Below are 26,366 nucleotides of genomic sequence, written 5' to 3' on the forward strand. Positions count from 1 at the left end.
GAATGTCAAATCCACCCGCCGAAATATTTATCATTCATTTTTCAGGTTAAATGGTATTTATATTGAAATTTGTTGTAAAACATATTTTCAAAATTATAATATTAATATTACAAAGAAGATATTTCACTATCTAAATTTATTTATTTCAGTGTAAACAAAAATAGAAAGGTCACGGCTAAAACGCGACATTTATAAAAAGAGTTCAGGCGATTAAAAATGGTTACTCAACTCAGCCTTACAATGGTAAATGGTAATGGTAATGGTGGTTTTGAAATTATTATCTCAAACTATGTATAAATATAAGGCTTTTCAACTAAAACAAAAACGATAGAATTTTCAAATTACTATATTATATTTAAAATTCTAGAAAATACAATATTTTAAAAGGGCGGAAGGAGTGCCCACCACTTTCTGAAGTTATGTTTCTTAACGGGGGTGCCAGCGCCCCTTTGTGGGCGTTTTGGAAGTCTGGCTAGGCGTTTTTAAATTTTTTGCATTTGGGGGGTGCTGCAGAAGTTCAAGGGAGCGTTGTGTTAAGTAAAAAAAACTACACTTTCATACGCAAAATTTAACTTTAACTTTGGCATAATACTCAATATTATGAAGTTCTTCATAGACGGATTTCTATTTTTCTATCGATAATTGTCTATAACCATAGTCTGTCCATATTTATTTGAAATATTTGAACAACTTGTTGGTATCTCGTATTTTTCGTTCCCGTTTTGGTGTTTTTGTTAGTGTATTAGTGTGTCTCGTCATTTTCTGGTCGTTTTTTGAACAATCTGACGTTTACGAGTCGACCCCCCCTGGTTACCACAGAACTCGGCGAATCTATCGTTATCATTACTCCATTTGTGCAGAAAGAACAGGGTAGGAAACTCCACAAAAATATTCGAGTGGCTAGAATCATTAGGCAGCGCTCAGACGAAGCTACACTACACGTTTATTGCCCCATTCGGTACTCTCTTGATCGCACATTGGCTGCCGAATCGGAGAGACAAAATGACCAAAATGAATGTTAGTTATCGCTGCACCGAATATTAAAAAATTGAAAGCTAAAAACTTGCATTATAATAAATTATAGTTCTGTTCGCCCAGAATTAGGTACTAGGAAAACTGTTTTTTTTACAGACAGATGTAGTCTATGGTATACTAGCGGGTTATATGATATTTAATTGATCTTTGGATTCACGATCGACTAATTTAAAATTAGTGTCAAAAATTGACACCTGATTTCATCTTGTCATAGTTGATTAAAAGTTGAAAATCTAGTCAAAAATAATATCTTGATTACAATAAAATATGTTTTAATCATAAAGCATTTATCAATTTAAAAAATCTATTGATTTTATGGTAAAATTAAAATTAGATGAATTCCATATTCAAGAAGCTATTATTTATATTTTTAGTATGAATGTACAAGAATTTTAAGCTGAGGCTTATCATGTCTGAGTGCAATATTGAATGTCCTCCTCCACCACCTTTACCAATATCAAATATTAATAGCGGAAATGACGCTAATGTTCTCAATACGGAGAAACAGAATGCTAATTATAATATTTCGGATTCAGATTGCAAATGGGCACTAGACTATCCAGAGTTACGGTACGGGTGTGTCAGATACAGTATTTGCATCAATTGTAAACCTTTGCGCAACACATATAAACATTTCGATTCACTTTTGCAAGAGGGTCCAACGTGTGGGCTTGTAGCAATATCCATGCTACTCGATCGCAAAATCTCACCTTTAGAATTGCTTACGATATCGAAGGGTAGAATGTTTTCATACAATGGAGAGTTATTCAGTGTTCAGTATGCGCACTCATTGCTTAATGTTGCAGCTTGCAATTTGAATTTAAACATTAAGGCTGAGATTACACAGAAGAGTCTGTTCTCTGAAGAAGTTATTTCCTTATTGCTGGACGGTTATCTCGCTCTAGTGCCGTATCCTTTTAATTTAAATTGATAAAATGTTATTTTGATTTTGTTTAAAATTAAAACTAACTAACCATCACGCCACTTTCCGCAGGGGTGGGCAGAGAGAATAGAACCCCACAACGCTCTGTCCTTGCAAACATTCTTCGCCTCTTTAGTTCATGCATCTCCTCATACATACCCGCCGATTGTTTCGACTCCTAACCTGACCACTTTCAAGTATTTGGCATATTTGATCGTGCCAAGTTTTTCTCGGTCTTCCTCTGCTCCTTTTTTTGCATTGTGTTTAAATTTTAGCAAACATATTTTGGGTTTAATGACTATCTCAATATGTTCTTCAGGCATGTTCAGATATCAATAAAATCTTGAATTTATTTTATATAAAAAAAAGCAGAGTGAACACCGTAGTCACAAAAAACATGCTAAAAGTGTCAGGAAATGAAGACTCTAAGAAGCATATCTGGCAAGAGTCTACGAGATAGAATAAGGAACACCAGGAGATGTCGTTAGATGGGGAAGGCAACGAAGGAGACAATGGTATGTGAGGAGAATGGAACCATCCAGACTCCCCCACATTGCACTGCACGGCCAACCCCACTCCCGACTCCATAGACGACTCCCGGGCAGTCCACCAAAGAGATGGATTGACAGCTATGAATCGACATCGCAGGAGGCTAATCCCTCTTAAAAACAGGCCAACACAAGCAGAAGAGAAAAAAAAATTATGCTACAGCGATAGGCAGAAAAAATAGAACAACTAACAAATCTGTTCCAATATGCGTCCCTAGGTTTTGAAAAAAGGCTAATATAGCCACTATTTTAGAGGCACAGGAAGGAAAAAAGCAACAGGGAAAGAATAAAATGTAAACATTACAATCGAGACCAATCAGAAATATATCTTTCTTGGATTAATTTTTGCAATTGGTGGGACTTTATCACAGTTTCACAGTCGACCATTTACCCAACTACGTGATGGCTCTATCTCAATTTCCATACTTCCAGTCATATATGCTTATAGTGACCACACATCCCGTTTTGAACGAGACCGTCCCGTTTTTAGATGGCCTGAACAACATAATTTTTTCATATTCATAATATTTTTTTCCTCTAATTTTCTTTATTAACATTTCTTTTCTTTTTATTAATACATAAAAACTATGGAAAAAAATGTGTTTTCTTGAATATACATCTTCTTCTTCTTCTAACCCTTATCCGCACCTAATGGTGCATAGGGCACTGCATCGTAGCGAAGCAGTGTTAACTTGATCGTTAATTGCATGAAGGCAAGGTGATCAGCCCTGCGCTTCTTGTACTAGTCCAGGGTGATATTAAATAAATATGCAAGTGAAAATTGGCCATATATATTTTTGACCCCCCTGGGAAACGAACTCGGGACCTTCAGCACAGTAGCCAAACGCGCTGACCACTGCGCTACGGAGGTGGAATATACATACTATTACATAAAAATTGGTAGATGTCCCATTTTGAAGACAAAAATAAATGGTCACGTTATACATGTTCCATAGTTATATCAACTCCTGACATGTCAAAATTTAAGGTTGTATTGATCTGGTCATCTCAAAAATCAAATCAAAAGTCAAATCTCCCCTACCTGTTTTCAGTTTACTTTCCTATCCACACTTTGAAAATATTTTGGTATCCATTCTTTCTACATGACCATTAGCACTACCATTTTATAAATCCTTTAATTTTTCAATTACACATCAAAGAGAACATTTACATTAAATTTTATATGAACACAGGCCATGTTGAAAATATGAAAATGAAATCACCATGTAAATCATGCCTAGAAAATATGTTAATGTTGACTTCGCTTTTTTTAATTGTTAAAAAGTTTGAAAAAATACTGAGATAATTGTAACAAATATTATAACATCCTTAAATGTAAGTGACTTACCTACTATCTCCCGAAAGTGTAGGAAAAAAGCGAAGAATGTCAAAAATATACAATGCTTGTACAGTATTCTTTACTATCTACTCTCAACCTTCATTAAAAATCAATCCAAATTAGTTTTTGTAAATTGTCAATCGAAGTTCATCGTGATTCGAATAAGATTAATGAAGGTGATAGGTTGATAGTCCTTTCTATGTGGTTTAATTATATGAAGAATTCTGAAATGAAATTATAATAAATTTAATTAAATATTAATTTTATTATAATTTCATTTCAGAATTCTTGCAACATTTTGAAAGTATCCAAATACTTGTTCACAAATCTGGATTATCTCCAATTATAGGAGTTATTTATTTCAATAAAGATGAAGAAGAATATGGAAGTCTGGGCATTTACGGGGCTTACGACCGTCGTCAAGTGAAAATTATATTTTATGGCGTTTCTCATGTATGTGGTTATAATCCAGGATTCGGACTTCACATACAATTAAAGTAGTTTCTGCTTAATAAAAAGCTTCTTTCATCTCACATGTCTCTAGTAAAATTCTACTGATTCAAGCACAATGTTTCGAAATTGGATCACATATATATAGAACTTCCAAGAATTTGAGCAGTGTGGTTGTCAATTATGATAGACCCCATGGGTAGAATTGGTGTGATAACTTTAACCAGCCTATGATGGTCATAAACCCCATAAATGCCCAGACTTCCATATTCTTCTTCATCTACATTAGGACTTCAAAAAATAAAATAAGAATTTTTGTATTTATTGTGAAATTTCAATAAAATCATAACATTTCCTTAACTTTTTTACGCAGTTATGATTCTGATCGCAACCATTCTCCATGTCTTAAGAATGGACACAAGGCACACTGGGCACTCGTCACTGGGATTATAATAACTGATGAATCCAACGATGACCGGGACAGATTCCATCCAGATAATGTGTATATTACAGCCAAGCATGGAAAATCCCGCCATTTGGCAATATGGAAGTTGAAAGATTTGGAAAAAAGCAACATGAATTTGAATGAGTTTTCTCCCGACAGAGAGTATGACAAATCGGAGTATGTTGTACCTGATGGCGGATTGGGAGGAGAAAATGGTCTGAAGGGGAAATTTATTTTGATTCATCCTTTATAATGATTAATTGTGTAAAATATTAAATAATGTGTATTATATTCTGTATTTAGAAAAATATAGTATCCAATCAAAAAATGTATGATTGTTTCAATATTTTAAGCAGTAGAATCTCGATCCAGTGGAAAACTCGCAATACATAGAACAATTTTTTTTTTAAATACACAATTTTGTAAAACCCCACATATTACTTTTTGCGTCGGATGAACTGCAGAATCATTCTTTGAAATTATGTAACAATATTCATCTGAACACTTTGGGCTTCAAAAAATGACCCCAGTAAATCGATTGTCTACTGTCATTCTAAAAATATTTATTTTTGTACTTAATTCAATATCCCAGCTTCTTAAGTAAAAAATAACCCTGCATCTTATAAGAAAAATTTTATAGCTGGAATTGTAATCTGAAATCGATATATTTTTACATGGCAATTAATTACTAATTATTGACATTACTACTTACCTTGTTCTCAATTCTGCTTATTGCTATCTTGAAATAAGCAGCAATTAGTAATAAACTTTCGAAAGTAATGATAAAATTGATTACAGAAAAATATTTATATCTCTTTATAAAACTCATTTAGGATACTTAATTCAAATCTGGCGATAGATTGCCTTATTCTAGCAGCGTGTTTGAGAAGGGTGGAATGAAAGCACTTTTATGATGTAATACATTTATTCACATTTCAAATTATTTGGATAGTTATGAATATTCTAAAATCTAGTACGCCAAGCGATTACTCCTTATTTGGGGTTGTATTTTATTATTCATTATTATTTAAAATAACTAACAATCAGTCTATAAATGCACTCAAGAAATAATTTAAGAGTTGTTAGAGAATTGTTTTAATTTAATTCAGTATAAACCGCTATAGTTCTCATTCAAATATAAAATTTCAGCTGTACTTTACAAATCCTAAAGTATAAATCGGTTAATAAATTCAAGGTTCGTAACCCTGTTCAAGATGATAATTTGTGCTAATGTTTTACAGTTTAACACCTTTGGTCAGCCTCGAAACCAATACTAAATTTTTGACATTGTATGATATTCATATTGCATTGTTTTTTTATTATTGAAACATTTAGTGTTTTCACTAACATCGATGAAACAGATATAGCACTTTCTAAAAATATCAGCACTAATTTAATTCGCAACCAGAATGATTTGATATAATTTTTAACAAGCCTACATCCACACTGTAACATTAACTTTTCGAGTATCATAATCTTATATATATATATATTATTTATTTTATAATTTATCCCGCCAAATTTGCACAAAGTAAGATAAGTTATGAAAAAGTTTTTTTTTTAGAAATTTCATCATAGGAAGGGATTCTTTAAACTGAGTGGTCTGCAAATAAGTTATTTATGTTTATGTATATATTTTTATTACTTCATTTTTTTGCAGATTTCATTTAAGAATAGTTGATCTAAGAGCATTTACATTAATTATATGAAAATTATTGCGGAGATATTAAATTTTTAATACTAAAAAGAGTTTATCTATATAATTTTAAATCTGGTAAATGGAAGGTTTAAGTATTAGGCATGATTCTACAATAGATAGTTACTCAATAAACTTTTATTACAAAATATAAATTTACAAAATATTTGGCAATTCGTAATGTCCATTTACATAAAATGAATGCAGTTAAGTTATGGGAATTTGGCTGTACAAATCATAAACCAGAGTTGTTCATTATTTATATGCATTTACTAAATGTGTTAGCTTAAATATTTTTAAATGGAGAATGTCATGCTGTGTACCAACCCTTGAACCTTTTTGCATTAGTGGCAATATTATTTCTCACTGTTTCTCGGCATTTGATTTCAACATATGCTTAGTGGAAATCATTTCAAACGATAAACAAATTACATGTCCTCCCATCAGAAAACAAAAATGATTGTGCGGTTTACTTTAGTAAGAATTTACCAAGTGGAAGACGAGAGTCACTATTATTGTAAGGAAGTCGGGAATCTGTCATAGCCAGTTTTGAAAAATACCACAGTGTAAAAGATTGCACTATTGCAACCTGCCAAGTTGCCGATAAAATGTCATTTATAGAAAATTGGTTCAAGTTAGTGATAACATACCACCTCAGAAAAAGGTTTGAGCGCAGGGAGGACTCGATAGCTGACTAAAAATAAATCTGTCCAACTGACTTAAATTGTGCTTCGACAAAATAATTTTTATTTTTTCAAATTTCTCAAGAAATGAACGGAATGGGAAATAGTTGGATTATTATTATTTCCATGAATATCAAGAATTTCGTATTTTAACCAACAAGGAAATATATATAATAAATTCCATTATTGTCCACGGTCAAGTCAATAGTAATGATTCAAATCAGAGGATAGCATTAAAATCTAAGATATTATAAATAAAAATATACAATCGAATAAAAAGTACATTTGTTATACATGGCATGTACTTAAAATCAGAGAGATATATTCATTTAATTATTTTTAAAAAGTTATAAAATGTGAAACTATCCAATTTCTAATCACGATCAAACTTGTGTCATTTCATAAATATAATATTGAAATTGAACAGATATGTATGCATGATTATTATTACAATTTAAAATATAAAACACATTTACATTTCAATTACGAGTACAACAGTTTCTTTATAATTATTATTTATTTCACATTCATTCTAATTTATTTATGCATGTATTTCATCTAACAAAAGAGAAATTGAACTAACAAAGAAATGTGTCAGGAAGACATTCCAGTAATATTACGTAATACGCTATGTTAACAACCATGACTAATTATTTATTTAACGTTACATATTTAGTTTGTATGAGAACATACGTTCGGCAGACTACTATAATACTAACCAACAAGCTACATATACACTACGCGGTTTTACTATTACTGCTTTATTACAGGTTATTCCTTATTCACCAAAAGATTATCCATTTGCAACGTACTGTATATTATTCTTGAAGAATTTTTTAACTACAAACTGGCTTATATAAATTATTATTCGTTTCATGTAAAAATCCCGAATGGTTGCGATGTTCGCAGAACTACATTTGGCAATTTTATTGCAAAACAGGATTAAATTTTTTAATTATTTCAATACACTTTTCAACTTCATTATGTAATTATACAAAATACTTAGAATATAAAACACTTCATTAAAGAATAATATCTCTTGTACATCTATTACTATAGACCTGGTTTTATTACTACATAATAAATTATAAAAAATTCCGAAGAATTGTGGAAAGTGATGGATGGAATTGAATAAAAATACAATATGTAGCGATATTGACATTTTCTTGTAGATAAAATAGACCACGTTGTATTACACACAACATGCAAATAAATACACATTGTATAATATTTATACACAGTAATAAATAATTTTGTCATGTAGGTACATACTTTGATAATATTAAAATTTTGTATTACAAGAATTTCGAAAAACTATTCACGAGTTTGTAAAATTGAAAAAATTTTTTTTATAGTTTAAAACAAGCTACATGTATGTTTTATTTTAAATTACTCAAATATTTATTTAACACGTCCAATTAAAAATGTCAAATTTGCACAAAACACAAAGGTGAGTTATTGATACGGTTACTGACAAATGAATTAGTACTACCAACTTTAAAAAAAAAAACCTTTGAGAATTCCATAATTTTGAGGATAAAAAAAAATTAGTGACATTTGTTTTTCAGAATGCTGTGACAGCTGTTTGACTAACTACAGTTTGAAATTTCTAGTCTGCATCCATAATGTAGTGATTAGTGCGTTTGATGGGATCCAGGGTTTGATTCCCATAAGTGTCAAAATAAATATAGGATATATAGGAAAACAACATAAATATAAGATATTTTTTACTGTAATATTTATTCAATATTACCAACTTAAGTCCACGACTGATCACTTCGCCTTCATACAATAAACGAGTAAGTTGACATTGTATCAATCTGATGCAGTGCCCTATGCATCATTGGATGCGTATAAGGGTCAAAAGAAGATAATGTAAATTTATGTTCTATCACAGAATCTGCTTATTTAGGCATTTGTTAAAAAACAACAATAATATTGTAAAAAATAAATAAAAAGGTGGCATGTGTTGAGATTCGACTTTATTCATTGGACGTGTTGATACAATATATTCATGACAGCGTAAAAATAAAATAAAAGTAATAATAACTAGAGAATCTATTATGATTATAAATAAATATGGATAGATTGCGTATAATATTGATATATACTAAGAACTATTTATACTCATCGTAATAAAGATAATAATAAATCACAAATATTTGACTGTAAAAAAAGGGTGACTCATTTTTATTGTCTGATGAAGCTCGCATTAAATTGGAAATAACTATATGAAAACATTATGGAATAATTCATAGCACAAATTAACAATTACGAGTTAGAGATCTCTTGTTTTAAACTTTGGTATTTATAAAAAATCACTACGAAGGATAAAAACAAATGGAAGTTAATTTTTCTGATTTAGTTTTTTATGAATCTTTTCATTAGATTGTCACGATCATAGAACAATGGGAAGATATGAAAAAATAAGAAATTTTGTTTTTTGCAAATTTAAAGAGTTAATAAAAAATCATATAATGGTATTTTTTCATTAGTTTTGAAAAGAAAGAGTTGTCTTCTGAAACATGATAAATGTCATTGTTCTCTGATCCTAAAGATCAATAAAGTCACCAATGAATAATTTTGTAAGTCAGTAGAGTTAATTATTAAATATACATATTTTTTTAATTCATCACGCATATTATACACAGAAAATAACACATTTTATTTATGGTGATGATTCGTCTATGCTACGACAACATAAAGTGAATTTTTTTCGCTGAAATCTGAATAAACATACTAAAAAATACCAAAAAAATCAGTATACAGTTGATGATAATTTATTATGTCTGATTTTAAAACGACGTATTTTATTCTACAAGTCTAAAAGGTATATGAGGAAGATGGAATCAATTATTGTACAAATCTCATTACGTATAATGAAACCTTTGGCAGCGAGAATCTACCAATTTGTAAAAAAAGAACATCACATATTACGTGTATTGGGTGCGTAATACACACAGTAATATACATAGTACTACAAATTCATTAAATTTAATAGATACGGAATTACAAAACCTTAATCGTACGGTATTCTAAGATAATGATTTAACATCCTAATAAATACTTTTATGGATTATATCACATCAGATCCAATTATGTATGATATTGCCATCTGCGAAACAACAATCTTCACTGTTTCTATCGATTGAAACTCGCTATTAACACTATGCCGTCCGCTGTCACCACCTTGGTGGCTCACGAAAATTATCAGGCAAATACCGGTTTCACCACGTTGATGTTATGCGCAAAACTATTGGGATACCGGTGACACTATATGATAATATCCTCAAAATTTCATAATAATAAAGGGACAGGACAATTTATGATCTCCTGAAGGCCAGTATACTGGCGCCAAACAAAATGAACCCCATTTGACATGCCGACAGCATAGTTTTAATATATATATATTCAGTAAAATTACCCATTATTTGATGCCAAGTATAAATTATCAATTAAAAACCAAATAAAGGCCCGAAAGAAGAGTACACCGAGATTCATGCGCTATTTTTTTAAAAATAAAGATAGATAACTAATAAAGGTTCATTTTCTTAGAAGCGGCTACCAAGAGTGGCGAATGCGCCCATATATGGATGGATTAACCCCATTTGTCCTACGAGACTAATGCACAATGCAACAATATCCAAAGATGTGCAATAACACCAACTATCTTATCCTAAAGCTATGAACGGCCACAATTAAACTGTTTTCCAACTATGTTTCTTTACTTTTTCCTATAGTTTGATTCAAATTTTCACTATTCACATGTGTAGGTCCAAAGAAAAATATCTTTTCTTATAGCTACATGATAAAATTGGACTATGTTAATCTCCGCAGATGCTGTTGTCAGCCAAAAAAATACAGCATCTTGCTCGATCCACTTGTCGCCATAGCAGCTTTAGCGCTCATGTTTGACACTGAGGGAATCGCACTGAAACGATGTTTACTTTGGTGGAATTACAAATTGTATTGTATATGTCGTTCTCTTCGAAGCTTAAGTGGATAATTTATTATCTTAACAATTAATAACTGCTTTACAAATCCATTATTGTCTTGAAAGATCGATAGCTATCGAGAAACTAAATCTTATAATTCCACCACATTCTGTAAACGTCACAATTATTTCAAAATGTGGCAAAGTCAAGCGAGTTCAACAACAAATCAGGCAATTCTTCCATAAAAAAGAAACCCCTACTCGTAGCGGCCGCTTCTAAAAAATTCAATCTTTATGAATAAATATGATAAACTCCGTAAAATGTAAAAATATAATATGATTGAAATAAAAGTAATATTATTAAATAAAATATTTACGAATTCATGTACATAAAAAGATACATTTTTGAGGATAATTATTGGGAAAAGGAAATATAACACGGGTAATAATAAAATAACCTCCATACATACACGCTAAACCTATGACACGGCTATGTATAGGAAACAACAATAAATAGGTACTACATACTAGGCCTCCACTTGTGAAGGGGCAGAGTGGAGAGGAACAAAGGAGATACGATATGACTGGAATTGCTGTACGGCGACTTCACAGCACGATGGCACTGCACGATGCTGGGCATGGTGTGCGGAGTGTGGGCGGGGGCCCGGCGCCTACGTCAGCTCCTGCGGGGCGAGCGGAGCCCCCAGGAGGGCGATGGGGAAGTTCTTCACGTGCGTCTGCCACTGGATGGACAGCTGGAAGAACTTCACGCTGCTCCATTCCGCACCATCGATATACACTGGAATGGTTATCCGATTCAATCAATATTTATCATAATAATCAACATGTTGAGTGCAGCGTACGCGCCAGGCGTGTGCATTCGAAGTTTCCCCGGAATACTCACTGGACGAGTATGGCTGATAACAATAAGTCAAATGCCTTAAAAGTAACATTGCTTAATTGAAAGTAAGCCCTTATAGTCTTGACATTATACTGTATGTTAGCTTGTAACGAATATAGAAATTTACAAAAAATAAATAATAAAATGTTATATAAATGTTTAATTTGCGAGTGCAAACTCAGCTTATATCCCCTTGACGACTCATGTTTATACTCGCATGTCTCAGAGCGAGTATAAGCATGAGCCGTGCGTGAATTCTACACACAAAGAGAATTGTAATAGTTTTTAATAAAGTTTTAACATTTGAAATTTTATAATTTTTTAGCATCTCGTGATTGTTTGCGATATATTAAACACAGTCATCGTGTTAAAGAAAGACTTACTGGGCATGTTTGAAGGAAATCCGACAAGCGCATATAATTTTACCTAAATCAAATTGATATCCACTTGTGCTGTTCTTAACCGAATATTTTAAATACATAGTAACAATTTCATAGTTATAACGATGCTAGCAAATGTTTGCAGTAAATTTTTTATCTGTATAAAACTCCAAATCTATGGTTTGAGGTTATTTTTCTATGGTTGTCTTTGTCAACATGACATCTGGATTTATACTACCAATGATCCTTGTAACAATTACAAAATATAAACTGTTGTATTTTATTAATGCAATTTCAATGACTTTTTATTGTTTCTAGGGTCTGGACTCACTTTCAATTCCTAATTAAATGGAAGATAAGACTTACCTTTTAATGGCACATTGTGTGAGGTCTTTGCGGAACAGATAAGTCTGGAAACATTGTCTAATGTTTGGCTTCGTCCCGTGTCAGTGTCCTTGTCTTTCTCCTTTTTCTTACCGAGCCTCATTACTAAAAAATAAATCATAATATTGTTTTATTTTATTTTGTGAATCGATGATTCTTTATCATCATTTGAAAATAAAAAGTAAAGTGAAAATTGTTTTAAACACAATGTATCCATGTCCATATAAAATAATATAAGGTAAAATGTGCATATTTTTAATCTGACGGTAAGGCACAAACTAAACTGTATACAAGAAGTTAGTTGTTTCCATGGGTTTAGCTTTCTATGACGATCAACGGATGACACAAATTACATATAGCTCACTCCTTTGAAGAACGTCATATGTCAAAATTTGTCAATTTTCAGTTGTGCATGTTTTCGGAATGCCCAGAAAATGTACTATATCCCAGCAAAAGCGGCATATTATTAACTTAATATTTACCCGCTACAGGGCAGAAAGTGTTGTTTTTGCATTTTGAAGAAAAGGTATTGTTTAATTATATTTTAAATATACTAAATATTTTTCAAATGGATAAAAAACAGAGATCTAAAGAGATCTAAAAACAGAGAGCTAAAAAGATCTGTTGCACACAGTAAAAAGTTCAATAAGTGGCTTCATATTTATTTTTAATACATTGTATTATATTTTTAAACTTCAAAACCGATCTCCTGAAAAATCAAGTTTTTTGATTTATGACGTTGTTGAAAGGAGTGCGCGATATGATGGGCTATGTACCGCAGAGATGATTTTTGACACAATAGATTTCATTGCCATTTACATTTTCACTTGAATCTCATACATACATAAATGCATTCTTCCAACCTTTAACCTTTTATATGCACCAAATTATTATTATTTCGATGGTTAATAACATGAACGCAAGGTGATCAGTCTTACACTTTGGGTACCAGTTAACCCTTTCCTTATGGTGCTAAAAACTTCCGCGTGATATGTATTTTGCACCGTATAAAAATGTGGTTTAAAAACAGGAAAAATGTGAATATGTATTCCTAAATGTTGCTTTTATTGACCACAGTTGAATTTGAAATGTAACAATGTAATATTTTATATTGATATTTCCATTTTAAAAGTTGGGTTGTAGTAAATACATCAAATAATCACCGGGAGGAGAAGGTTAAGGGTGATATTAAATTAATATACTCTAGGAATCCGAAAAAGCGGCTGGCCTGCACTGGAAAAGAGTCGCGTGCAACAGAGAACTGTGGAAGTTCAAAAGGGAGGCCTTTGTCAATACTGGACACAAGAAGACAGCGTCGGCATAGATTGTTTCACATTCCTATACACAGGACTAACCTGCCGATGGTTATGCCTGTAGGAAGAGCTACAGCTATGTTGAACAATATCACATTAGATATTGATCTGTTCCATGTGTCCGAAGGAGTTTTCCGAAGCGGGAATCTTCTACTCATTTAACAAGAGTGTTACTTTTTAATTTTTTTTTTTTTTTATGTATACACCTAGTTTGTAATGTATATATTAATTATTGAATAAATTGAAATTGAAATTGAAATTGAAAATTGAAAGAAGGCTGAAGTAAGTAAGTAAGTCAAAGGCCGGTAGTTACTTTTCTGCTTCTTCTCCTTGGTGGCGTAGGTGATGTGGAAGCCGGGCGCGGCCAGCGGGTCCACGCCGGGCGTGAGGCGCGCCGCGTGCAGGCAGCGGAAGGTGGACTTGAGGCAGGAGCGCGCGGCGGGCACGCTGGCGGGCGCGGCGCCCGCGGGGGGCGGAGCCACGCCCGCGCCCGCCCCCGCACCCTTCAGGTGCCCCTCCAGGCGGCGCCGCGCCGAGCTCTCCTCCCCCTTCCACGACTCCTGCTTCACCACCTGAAAAACCAAACCACACATGTAACAATGCAATCTGGGCGAAACTAACAATATGCAACAGTACATTTTTCGGTGAGACGTGAAAATTGAAAAATGAAATATATTCTAAGCCAGGGGTTCCCAAAGTGTGCGCTGTGAAAGTAAAGAAGGGCGCCGTGGGTCGATCCTCAATCATTATCCGAAACCACAAATATTATCTTTTTTGTTGTTCTCTGTTTCAATTCTGAATTCTTATAAATATGTATAATAAAACTCAATTTCATATTGTGGATGTTTTAATTTTTGTGCCTATCTACCCAACTACTATTATTGTATGTACCAATTTCTTTCGACTAAAATATATACAGGATCTTTCATTAAGTGCTTTCAATCTTTAAATTTTAATAAAACAAAGTGTGCGTCAGAGATGTAGCATCAGCAATTTGGTCGCTATTAACTGTGAAAGTTTGAAAGACTTTATTGAAAGACCCAATATGTATAAAGTCAATATATCTATTCCAAATAGCTTATTAATGTAGGACGCCGTGACAAAATATTAAGCTTGTAAGTGCGCCGTGGGCTGAAAAAGATTGGGAACCTCTGTTCTAAGCCATGGGTGGACAACCTTTTCAGCAGCCAGGTCAGATTTTAGAAATGAGATTTTCTACCGGGCCGTAAAACAAAATGAATTGTATTAATTATTATTTTATTTTATTTTTGTGTCAGGTTATGGTCACGTGTTTAGTGTCGCGGTCTCTTGAGTCTTCTTCGGCCACATTGCTTCTAGATCACAAGATAACTTAGAGAAGCTTTTCATAACCGGAGGCCTAGAAGGTCGGAAAACTAGATGTAGATCTCCAACCCAATGGACTAACCAAGTGAAAAAGAGCTCTAAAGGCTGCACAATGCAGGGACCAATGGCGGAGTGTTGTCCGAGGTTCCAGAGGAAGCCAGCAGGGGGTCATGATCCTCAGCAATGAGGGAAACGACCGAAGAAGATGTTCTAACCTGCCAGTAGTCGAGCTGGAGCTCCAGAGGCTCCCAAGTGGGCTGCGTGGGGGAGGGGGCCCCCTCGCTGCCCAGCAGGCCGGCGGGGGAGGGCGCGGCGGTCAGCAGCAGGGGGGCGGGCGGGGCGGGGGTGGCGGGGGGAGAGGGGCGCGGGGCCGCAGGGGGCGACCCGCCCTCCTCCAGGTCCACAGAGTGCTGCGAGTTCTCCGCCGAGCCTATCCTTACATCCTACGTGCAAAGAGTCATAGATATAAAAAATTATACAGAAATTCAAGGATAAGGAAACAGATACAGACATTCCAAATACTGTATTTGTATCCAAGGAGACATTTTGCAATATTAATTTGATAAATTATTTTTCGTTACTTGTGTATCAAGAATGCAATCACGGATGACATTGCCAAATATTACGAAAATGTGATTTAAAGCAAATAAATAAATGGTAAAATATATTTTTTGTACTTTTTAACGAATTAGGGTTATTGGTGAGTTTTTTTTATTGTTGTATAAAAGGTTAGAAGTACATACAACATTTTTATGCAACAAAATAGTAATTTTAATCAAGATAGCACATAAACCTTCGATTGGAATTTCCACTACATTTTTACATTGACACTTTTCAGGCAAAATATTGTTTATTCCTGTAAGTAAAGATCATTACATCATTTTATTTAAGTAATTCTATCTGTCCGCCGCCGTAGTGTAATGGTCAGCGTGTTTAGCTACCGTGCTGGAGGTCCCGGGTTCGATTCCCAGGGGGGTGAAAATAGATATAAGTGATTTTACACTGTAATATTTATTTACTATTATACTGGACTGGTTCCTGAAGCGCAAGAGTGATCACCTAGCCTTCGTGTAAGTAATGATCAAGATAACACTGCGTCAATTTGATGCAGTGCCCTATGCACCATTGGGTGCGGATAAGGGTTATAAGTAATTCTATTTAAAATAAATAGAGGAGCGATCCTAAGAGTGGTATGCAAATAGATGTATGTTGATAGTATAACTTAATCGAGATAACTTACATTAACAAATGGCACAAATATTTGACTAGAATCTTCATCACAGGACCTCTCTCGGTACGCCACCATGGCTTCTGCTATGGGCAGCTGTATTGTCGGGCCAGAACCATTCACGTATCTAAAATAAATCATAAAATGCAATTACAAAATCAGATAACGGTCATCAGTAAAATGTAAGGGATCTACTTCTCAAGAAATAGAACTTTTTAAAAATATGAAGCTTGACTGAGACACTGGCATGGTGGGTTCGATTTCCACCAATTGCAAAAAATATCCAAGGTGTATTGATTTTCAATTGGCCGGAGTAATTGTGATGCATTCTTCATATTTACCTTCTATATCTTTACTATCCTAGCTAGACAAGTCTCTAAAATAGAGACTTTCCGGTTATTCATTTTAACCGGATCCACGCGGCTCGCATAACCGTATGTGTTTTCACAAAACATTCCCCGTACGCGGCTGACATAACCGTATGTGTTTTTACTTTGCTCCAAGTTTCGAACCTCAGTTCAACTTGGAGGAGTTTTTTTATGGTGTGGAACTATGGATAAAATAATACGTCAATCCTTGGCCTTATGACATCTGTTGAAATATCTGACTAATTAATTTTAACATCACAAGGATAAATAAAAGAACAGATCCCTGATTTTTCTTGCAGTCGGTGATTAGTCCGCGCCATAATCATGCCCTATATCTGTCTCACTCTTGACGCTACGCATCACCAGTGGGTAAGAGTGACATACGATGCTGCGTGCTTTGATTTATTTATGTTACGATCTTGTTTGTTTATATTACGATATATTTCAAGAATAATGTGACACAAGTGTATTATAGAGTACCAAAAAGGCACAATGAATCCCATTGAAAGTTTTTGTTTAGGAAAATAAATCGTTTCTTAACTAAATACATGATAAACGTAATCATTTTAAAAAACGGCAAAATACCACCGCGCACGGGCGTCACTCAGGAACAAAGTGAACGCGGTTAAAAGGTTAAAAAAGATAATCCTCATTCTATAGCCTTACTTATAGCTAAAATGAAAAAAATTGTCTACAATGAATACATACTAAGTTTGTGGCATAAAGTTAGTGGTATAATTTTCCCAGAAAAAAATGGTAAATACGTATGTGCTTGTACATATTTGCAAAATATGTATTATTTTAAAAATATTTTATGAATTTGTATGAATTAAAAACCTGTTGATTCTGCTGGTCAGTTCGGAGGCGTCTCCAATGGAACCGTCTGCAACCCTCTCGCACAGGGCTTGCCAACCATCTCCACCAAACAGCAGTGAATAGCCCGCATCCACTGAAGACAGATACCTCGATATGTTGTTCACACCTGGAAACATATTGAGTATATAGACACTCTTATATTATGCACAGAGTTGATATGATTATAGATCAACTTAACAAGGAGTAGTATCACACTAATTTGTCTTTGCACACAATATTCGCCTCTTCCACATTTATAAACCTCAACATACACGCCGATTATTCCGACTCCTGATCTGACCATTTTCAAGTATTCAAAATACTTGATTATTCTAAGTTTACCTTGGTCTTCCTCTGCTTATATTATTATTATTATTATTGAGGTATAGATGGAACGCCTTGACTAATAATAATATCTTACGCACTATACATATTAAGTCTGCAATTTATTTTCCTCAAAAAGCAAATATTTCACATTATTTCAAAATTACGCATGTACTTACCCAGCGGTATGATGTAGAATCGAACGTGGGCTCCCCAGTCGGGTGGTCGAAGCGCCCAGAGCTCTACGTAAGACCGCAGTGCCGCACTAACTATTGCATCGGGCCCAACCAAGACTAACCTGACCACTTGAATTGGTTTCGCTGACGTGTTACAACTGTGAAAATATTAACGTATTAGAAACATGCAATTAATTTTATTTTTTTAATAACGCTTGCAACATATTTTCATTAATTAACAACTAATGGTAGAATTTAAACTAAAGTTCAGCGTATGTGGAAGGGATAGTATACCAATATATTAACGCACCGTTGTCAGGTGTTTTTATCATCAACCCTGGCCCTAATTATTATACTAATTACAAGTAACCGCAAACCCAATTCCGTACAATCTGCACAATGTTTTTTGGCATTTTCGCTCTTCCAAAAGTGAGCAATTAGAACGCTTATAACCGTCTCCCGGTCTCTACTAACAGAATGTAAAAGACGCTTTTAAGCGTTTCCCGCAAACAATGTGTAACCAAAAGACTTGTGGAGAGAGGTGAAGTTTTCCTCTAAGTTTTAGAGGTGCTGGCAGGGGGAGAATTTAAACTGAGAAACCATTGTCAAAACTTAGATATTTTTCTTAAGTCGATCCATTTAAAATGTAGGAAGTGTAATCTTTGATACCTTCCTGATTTCCTTACATATAATTTTTAAATTTAAATATAAATAATATAAAACTATCTATAGATAAAATACTAACTACATACATATTATAGTTTTCTCAACTAGATATAAAACATCTATCGTTCATCTTTATATGAAAGAAGACGGAAGTTTGAACATTCCAAGACTTATGACCTGGCATTTGGCTGGCTTGAACTATTACACAAGTATAATTTAAATGTAACTTTGTTTTTAAATCACTATAAATATTTTCTTATAACATAATTATAATGTCTACCGGTTTCGAAGCTAACTGCTTCTTTATCAAGACCAATTAATACTAAAAGTACTAAAGTAAAAATACTAAAAGTATAAATCAGTCTTGATAAAGAAGCGGTTAGCTTCGAAACCAGTAGACATTATAATTATGTTAAAATAAAATATTTATAGTGATTTTAAAACAAAGTTACATTTTCATTATAAAATGGATAATCACAAAGTTAGTGCTTAAAATATAAATTATATTACACAAGTGTATAAAGTGATCTCTTAAGCCAGCCAAATGCCAGGTCGTAAGGCCTGGGATGCTCAGTGTCCATCTTCATTCATATAAAGAAGAATGATAGATGTTTCATGTATAATTGTCTATCTATAATATTGACATTTCATCCATAGGGTGAATAATCCAGTGTCTGATATAATAAATGATATTAACATTGAAATATAATACTTACTGTTTGCATATCTTATTAAGCAGCGCTTGCAGGATGGCGCGGACTTCGGGCGCGTTGAGAGGCACGAGCGGCGGAGAGGAGGCGGGCAGGTGCGCGGCCAGACGCGCCCCCAGGCCCCCCGAGGGCAGTACCAGCCACAGGCAGTCGGGAGGGGGGGAAGCTCCCTCCTCACCGCCCAGCGCGCGCCACGTCGCCTCCAGGAGACTGCGCCGAGGCTGCAACCGACACAAGGTTAATTCATTTTACATTCTATAACTTTGTTTTCACACACTATCTGCGCTCATAATAGAGATAAACACCTCTGAAAAGAAGTGATAACATTTAACCATACTGTATACATCGATATGAGATCAAAAGATGCCGCAAAAGTCATGCGTAAAAATAACTTACACACAATTTACGACGAGTCAAGTGAAAAGGTAAAATTACCCTTCCCACCCAACACCACCAGTCGAGTGAAACGGTAAAATCACCCTTCCCGCAGATAAAAATTACTGTAAATATTTTATTATAACTTAATTATAATGTCTTTCGTTTTCGAAGTTAACCACTTCTTTTTCAAGACCGATTATTAGTATTAATATTTCTTTTTTTTTTAAGACTGATTAATAGTAATTACCAGTCTTGAACAAGAATCGGTTAGCTTCGAAACTGGTAGACATCATAATTAAGTTAGGATAAAATATTTACAGTAATTTTAAAACAAAGTTATATTTTAATTATAAAATGGAAAATCACAAAGTGATTGTTTCAAATATAAATTATAATTTTACATTAATCTGTTATCGAATTATCGAATACAGAGCGGACACCACAGCAACAAAAAATGTGTTAAGAGGGTCAGAAATGAAGACTCTAAGAAGCATATCTGGCAAGAGTCTACGAGACAGAATAAGGAACGCCAGGATAAGAGAAATATGCGGGATCGAAGATGTCGTTAGGTGGGGAAGGCAACGAAGGAGACAATGGCATGTGCGGAGAACGGAACCATCCAGATTCTTCCGCATTGCATTACACGGCCAACCCCAAAGCAGACCACCAGAGATGGATTGACAGCTGGGAATCGATATCGCAGGAGGCTAATCCCTCTTGAAAATAGGCCACAATGCCTACACCAAGCAGAAGAAGAAGAGACATTCATCTGACAGTGATATCACATACATCTTATTTTTTGACATCTCATCAATGATGAAGAAGAATATGGAAGGCATTTACGGGGCTGACGACCGTCATAGGCTGGTTTGAGTGATCACTTTACACACATGTAACATTCACCAATTCTACCCATTATTGTCAACCACACTACTCAAATTCTTGGAAGTTCTATATGAACCAATTTTGAAACATTATTATTGAATCACTAGAACTTCACTAGAGACATCTATTGGTGAGATGGAAAGAAGCTTTTTATTGAGCAGAAACTCTTTTATTAGTATGTGAGGTCCGAATCCTGGATTATAATCACACACATGAGAAACGCCAGAAAATATCATTTTCATTTTTATCAATTAAGCTTATAATTTGACCAAATAATTTATTTACAACATTTTGAGTGTGTCCAAATACTTGTTCACAAAATCTGGATCATCTCCAATTACAGGAGTTATTTTCATATTACTTTTTAACATTATGTTAAAAAATAATATGAAAATAACTCCTGTAATTGGAGATAATCCAGATTTTGTGAACAAGTATTTGGACACACTCAAAATGTTGTAAATATCACATACATACGATGCTCGTTATCAGAGGTAGCTTCTCTCATGCAATGGATAATAAACAGTTTGTATTAGACCTCGGAAGAAAATGGAAGGAAACCCATACCTCAGCATTGGTGGGGCTCTGAGCGGAGTCGTTGGAGGGTCTGGTACCCTGTTCTGTGGGAATGGTCAAGGACTGCTGTTGTTGCTTTTTCCTACCGGCCGCGCTACCCGGACCACCTGAACCCATCGCTGATCTGAATAGCCGAGATCGTTTTTCATCCTAGAATTTAAAATAAAATAAAATCATTAATTGTTCCGGCAGCCACTTTGTGGTAAAATCCATCAATTTTTAATTAATATTTTACTTAGTAAATACCACTATTTCTTAAAATCTACGGTGACACGTGTTTCGATGCATTCCGCATCATTTTCATATAGTGTTTGAAAATGATGGGGTGTTTGAAAATGATGCGGTGTTTGAAAATGATGCGGAATGCATCAAAACACGTGTCACAGTAGATTTTAAGAAATAGCGGTATTTACTAAGTAAAACATTAATTAAAAATAAAATAAAATATTAAAAACTTTCTATCAGAATTAAAAATATAGTTTGGCATAAAACTACACATCAATAATTTTTGTGATTTTATTTTACATTTTTCTTAAATATATGAGTTATATAAGACCTCTTTGGAATGTGGATATCAAGTATACAGTTTCTACTCCATCAAAGAGTTATATCGACAGCACCTACGTAAAGTACTCTATCTGCAAATCTGTTACTTTACAGGAGAGCTTAGAAGATTTTTTCAACATATTTTTTTTTTATTAATTAATGGTTTTATCTGAAATTCTAAACTAGTATTAAACATTCAAAACACGATAAAATAATGTATTAAATCGTTTTAAAACTTTATGCGTTTGTCAAAATTAAATAGTTAGCGTTTTAGGAGTTCAGTTCATTTCGAAAATTCGATGTAGATAGCGTCTTATACGCCTGAAAACTAGGCGTAATTTATTATTATTTTTTTTTTGTTTATTTATATTTGTAGATAATGGTCAGTTGATAACGTACACCAAATATGTCAAAATTGATAAAAATGTAGTTAAAGCACTTTACGTAGGGCACGTTGATATAAGACCTCTTCGGAATGTGGATATGAAGTATAGAGTTCCTACTCCATCAAAGAGTTATATAAGACCTCTTCGGTATGTGGATAAGTACGGAGTTCCTAGTTCATCAAAGACATCAAGCTACTGGAGAAAGTCTAAAGAAGTGCTATGAACATCCTTAAACTGCTCAAAAGGTTGCCCTACCAAGATACATCACAAGAACTAGGACTTGCATCACAGGAAGGATCACGGAACAGTGACATTACTATGACACTCATGAAAGACATGTTTCAAACACATTGTTTATTTATTTGGCATTAAGTTTGAGGGATACCACGATGATTTAAATATAAAAATGAAACACTTGTATAAAACCACTTTTTGGGTTTATTAATATAAACATGACTAGTTTTGAGAATTACCGATATTCTCATCAACGGTAAAAATACAAACATTTTGTGTTTTTACCTGTTGATGAGAACGTCCATAGTTCGAAACTAGTTACATGTGTTTACATTACTAAACTTAAAAAGTGGTCTTATACAAGTGATTTATTTTTATATTTAAATGCAAACACAAGATGCTGGGTCTTCACTGAAAGCTTTATCGTCCCCAGTTCCACATTAACACATTTTGGACGGGTGGTTTTTACGTTTTTGCGGACCGCTGGCGACAGGATTTGATCATTTTGTACATATAGTTTAGACCTTTACAATATTCATATTAAAACATCAAATAATTCCTTCTTTTCTGACTACGAAATGAGGTAGGTACGGAAGGTAAAAATACCCTTCCCGTCCTTAAGCATCAATCGACCGAACGGATAAAAATACCTTTCTCGTCCAAAGTGTGTTAATACAAAGAAAACCTTCCGATTCTGATGAATAACTTTCAAGCTGTGAATTTTTTTCAATAATCAAGTTGGCAAACCTTTTCTCTGGGAGGTGAGCCGGATAAGGTCTGATGGTCGTTGTTCACGTGTTCTCTCAGCATGTCCTGGTTGTCATCCTGGTCCAGGAATGGTAACAGCGATCCGTCGGGGCCGCCTATACTCCGGTCACCGGCTCTACCACGCCACGGCTCGTTTTCTGAGTTAACGCAAAAACTTATCAATTCAAAGAACTGCAAAGAAACTCATTCACTTGTTCATTATTTAAGTTGTTAGGAAAGTTAATCATATTTTCATTAATCCATGTCCACGGTAGAAACAGGTAGATAGACATGGTTGTTTTACTGTATGGTTTATATCTAGTATAATCCATATAAATAAAAATGTTATTTGTCAATTTCTTTAAAATTTTGACACAACATTACATTTGAATATGTGCATGTTTTTATATACTTGTGACAGGTGTATTTAATTGTTTTTTTTAAACACTTTGTTGATAGCAATGGCAGCGCCATCTGTTGTATGTAACAGCAACATACGCAATACTAAACATTGCTCATGATGGGCGGCGTGCTTCTTGACAGCTGCTGTCACTTATTTTCAATATTTTTGATTGCATACATTTTTAATATTTCTATTTTAATGCTTCACAAGTACACTCAGACCTCGCTTTGCATCGTTTCACTTTGCGTTTTTTCAAAGTTGCGTCGTTTCTGAATTAAGACTCATTTTTGCTGTGCGTCGTTGTTTTTTCGAATTGCATTTTTTTGTTATCATCATTCAGAGAATCATTTTTGAATTTTCTTAATAAGGTTATTTCCCCATTTGTAAATTTCAATTTGCGTCGCGATATTTTGGAACGTATCTATGACACAAAGTGAGGTCTGAGTGTATTGTGAAATTACAGGTATACATATTAGAAATGTGTGCTTTTTATTTTCACTATTTTCCATTTAACCTGACTGAGCCAATGCAACGCATGGCCAAATACGAGAAATATATTGTTCAAGAGAAATTTAATGTTATTATTTAAAAATGTATAGAATTCTGATTATTTTAGTGAAGATTAAATGGATAAAGGTAGTAAATAATACTTAATAATAAAAGTATCCTAAAATGTTAAGAAACAGTAGATAGATTAGAATTAAAGATTCATTAAAATTAATAAGATATTTAAAAACATTACCGTAGAACGGGGCTACTTGAACTTTGATGTGTTAATTGATATTAGTAATGTTAGTAAATAACCACTCACCGACTACTTCTGTCTACCGGTTTCGAGACGTACCCGTCTCTTCGTCAGGACATACACTACAATTTAACAATCATGCGAACAACACTACACCACACCCACTTAGTACTATTCACATACACTATCACTACACATGCAAAACATGCAGAGCGAGTTGTTAGTCCCACCATGCTTTTGGGAAACTAAATAATAAAGTAAAAATGTAATATAAATATACGCAGGTTGGAAACTATATTAGGATTCAAAGAGAAGGGGGTAGGTTCTGGGAAGTGGGAGGAGTTGAGTTAGGAGCTGATCGGTTCAGTGCTACGTCGAATAAAGGGCTGTATGGAAAATTTATTTGGTTATTTATTAATTGGATGTTATTTTTAATGGATTTTCTAATGTGAAACCATTAAAAATAACATCCAATTAATAAATAACCAAATAAATTTTCCATACAGCCCTTTATTCGACGTAGCACTGAACCGATCAGCTCCTAACTCAACTCCTCCCACTTCCCAGAACCTACCCCCTTCTCTTTGAATCCTAATATAGTTTCCAACCTGCGTATATTTATATTACATTTTTACTTTATTATTTAGTTTCCCAAAAGTATGGTGGGACTAACAACTCGCTCTGCATGTTTTGCATGTGTAGTGATAGTGTATGTGAATAGTACTAAGTGGGTGTGGTGTAGTGTTGTTCGCATGATTGTTAAATTGTAGTGTATGTCCTGACGAAGAGACGGGTACGTCTCGAAACCGGTAGACAGAAGTAGTCGGTGAGTGGTTATTTACTAACATTACTAATATCAATTAAAATGTTTGACCACAAAGTAAATGCTTTGAATATAAATAATATTTGATGTGTTACTTGAGCCCAGTACAAAAAAATATTTAAATCTGTATTTGGTCTACAATAATGAACGTATCGACATGATTCATTGTTTCCCTGACAGGTGACGCTTATTGTCACGATACTTCGATCGATACCACGATCTAAATATTTTTTTTGTACTGGGCGCAAGTAACACATCAAAGTTCAAGTAGCCCCGTTCTACGGAACCAATTACTATTATACATTTGAGAACATTACCAAGCACAGAAATGAAGTGAAAACAAAGTAATAGTGAATCAAGTAACGATTGCCAAAAACTACATAAAATGTATATAGGTAATTATGAATAATGAGAGAGTGCGATAATAAGCTGGCATTACAAAATAAAGCGAAACAGTGAAAGCGTTAGAGGGAGAAAGAGTGGGGAAATCCTGAAACAGTAAGATATGCATTAAGGGAGAGAATGGTTACAAATTAAGAGACATGGTATAGCAACACTCTCCTTATCGCTCATCATTCACTTTGTGTAATACCACTTTTAAAAACGCTACTTCGTGACTACAAGTCACTAAGTAGAGTTTTTTAAAGTGGTATTACACAACGCTCACTCCTTTCAAGAACGTCATAAATCAATAAACTAGATTTTTCAGGAGAACGTTTTTGAAGTTTCAAAATATAATACAATGTATTAAAAATAAATATCAAACCACTTACTAAACTTTTTACTGTGCAACAGATCTTTTTAGGTAAAACCTGAAGGTTTTTTCCCCATTTGAAAAAGATTTAGTTTATTGAAAAAAATAATTAAACAATACCTTTTATTCAAAATGTAAAAACAACACTTTCTGCCCTGTAGCGGGTAAATATTAAGTTAAAAATATGC

General features: G+C 33.9%; 3 protein-coding genes across 8 annotated transcripts in view; 2 read left to right on the forward strand and 1 right to left on the reverse strand.

Annotated features, from left to right (window-relative positions):
• The window catches only part of LOC148310225 (iron-sulfur cluster assembly 2 homolog, mitochondrial), a 221,700-nt gene extending 207,404 nt beyond the window's left edge, over positions 1-14,296 (forward strand). The window contains exon 4 of the transcript XR_015837426.1: positions 14,031-14,296. The gene's annotated coding sequence lies outside the window, so the exon portion shown is untranslated. The remainder of the gene's footprint in view (positions 1-14,030) is intronic.
• Positions 1,195-5,172, forward strand: LOC148310231 (actin maturation protease). The gene is made up of 2 exons (XM_088258804.1): positions 1,195-1,944; positions 4,668-5,172. The coding sequence occupies exons 1-2, from the start codon at positions 1,415-1,417 to the stop codon at positions 4,990-4,992; spliced, it is 855 nt and encodes a 284-aa protein (XP_088114930.1). The 5' UTR covers positions 1,195-1,414; the 3' UTR covers positions 4,993-5,172.
• The window catches only part of KrT95D (phosphofurin acidic cluster sorting protein KrT95D), a 171,416-nt gene continuing 154,646 nt past the window's right edge, over positions 9,597-26,366 (reverse strand). For all 6 annotated transcript variants that reach the window (XM_088258853.1, XM_088258850.1, XM_088258852.1 and 3 more), the window contains 10 exons: positions 23,454-23,611; positions 21,532-21,690; positions 19,708-19,922; positions 18,329-18,483; positions 17,808-17,952; positions 16,615-16,729; positions 15,590-15,817; positions 14,344-14,602; positions 12,700-12,822; positions 9,597-11,851 (listed from right to left, as the gene is read on the reverse strand). In XM_088258853.1, the coding sequence (XP_088114979.1) occupies positions 11,724-11,851; positions 12,700-12,822; positions 14,344-14,602; positions 15,590-15,817; positions 16,615-16,729; positions 17,808-17,952; positions 18,329-18,483; positions 19,708-19,922; positions 21,532-21,690; positions 23,454-23,611 (1,685 nt within the window). In that variant the 3' untranslated portion in view covers positions 9,597-11,723. The remainder of the gene's footprint in view (positions 11,852-12,699; positions 12,823-14,343; positions 14,603-15,589; positions 15,818-16,614; positions 16,730-17,807; positions 17,953-18,328; positions 18,484-19,707; positions 19,923-21,531; positions 21,691-23,453; positions 23,612-26,366) is intronic.

This window comes from Brachycentrus maculatus, unplaced genomic scaffold (assembly GCF_059751285.1).
Source record: "Brachycentrus maculatus isolate JH-2025_06_01 unplaced genomic scaffold, ASM5975128v1 h1tg000104l, whole genome shotgun sequence".
NCBI lineage: Eukaryota > Metazoa > Arthropoda > Insecta > Trichoptera > Brachycentridae > Brachycentrus > Brachycentrus maculatus.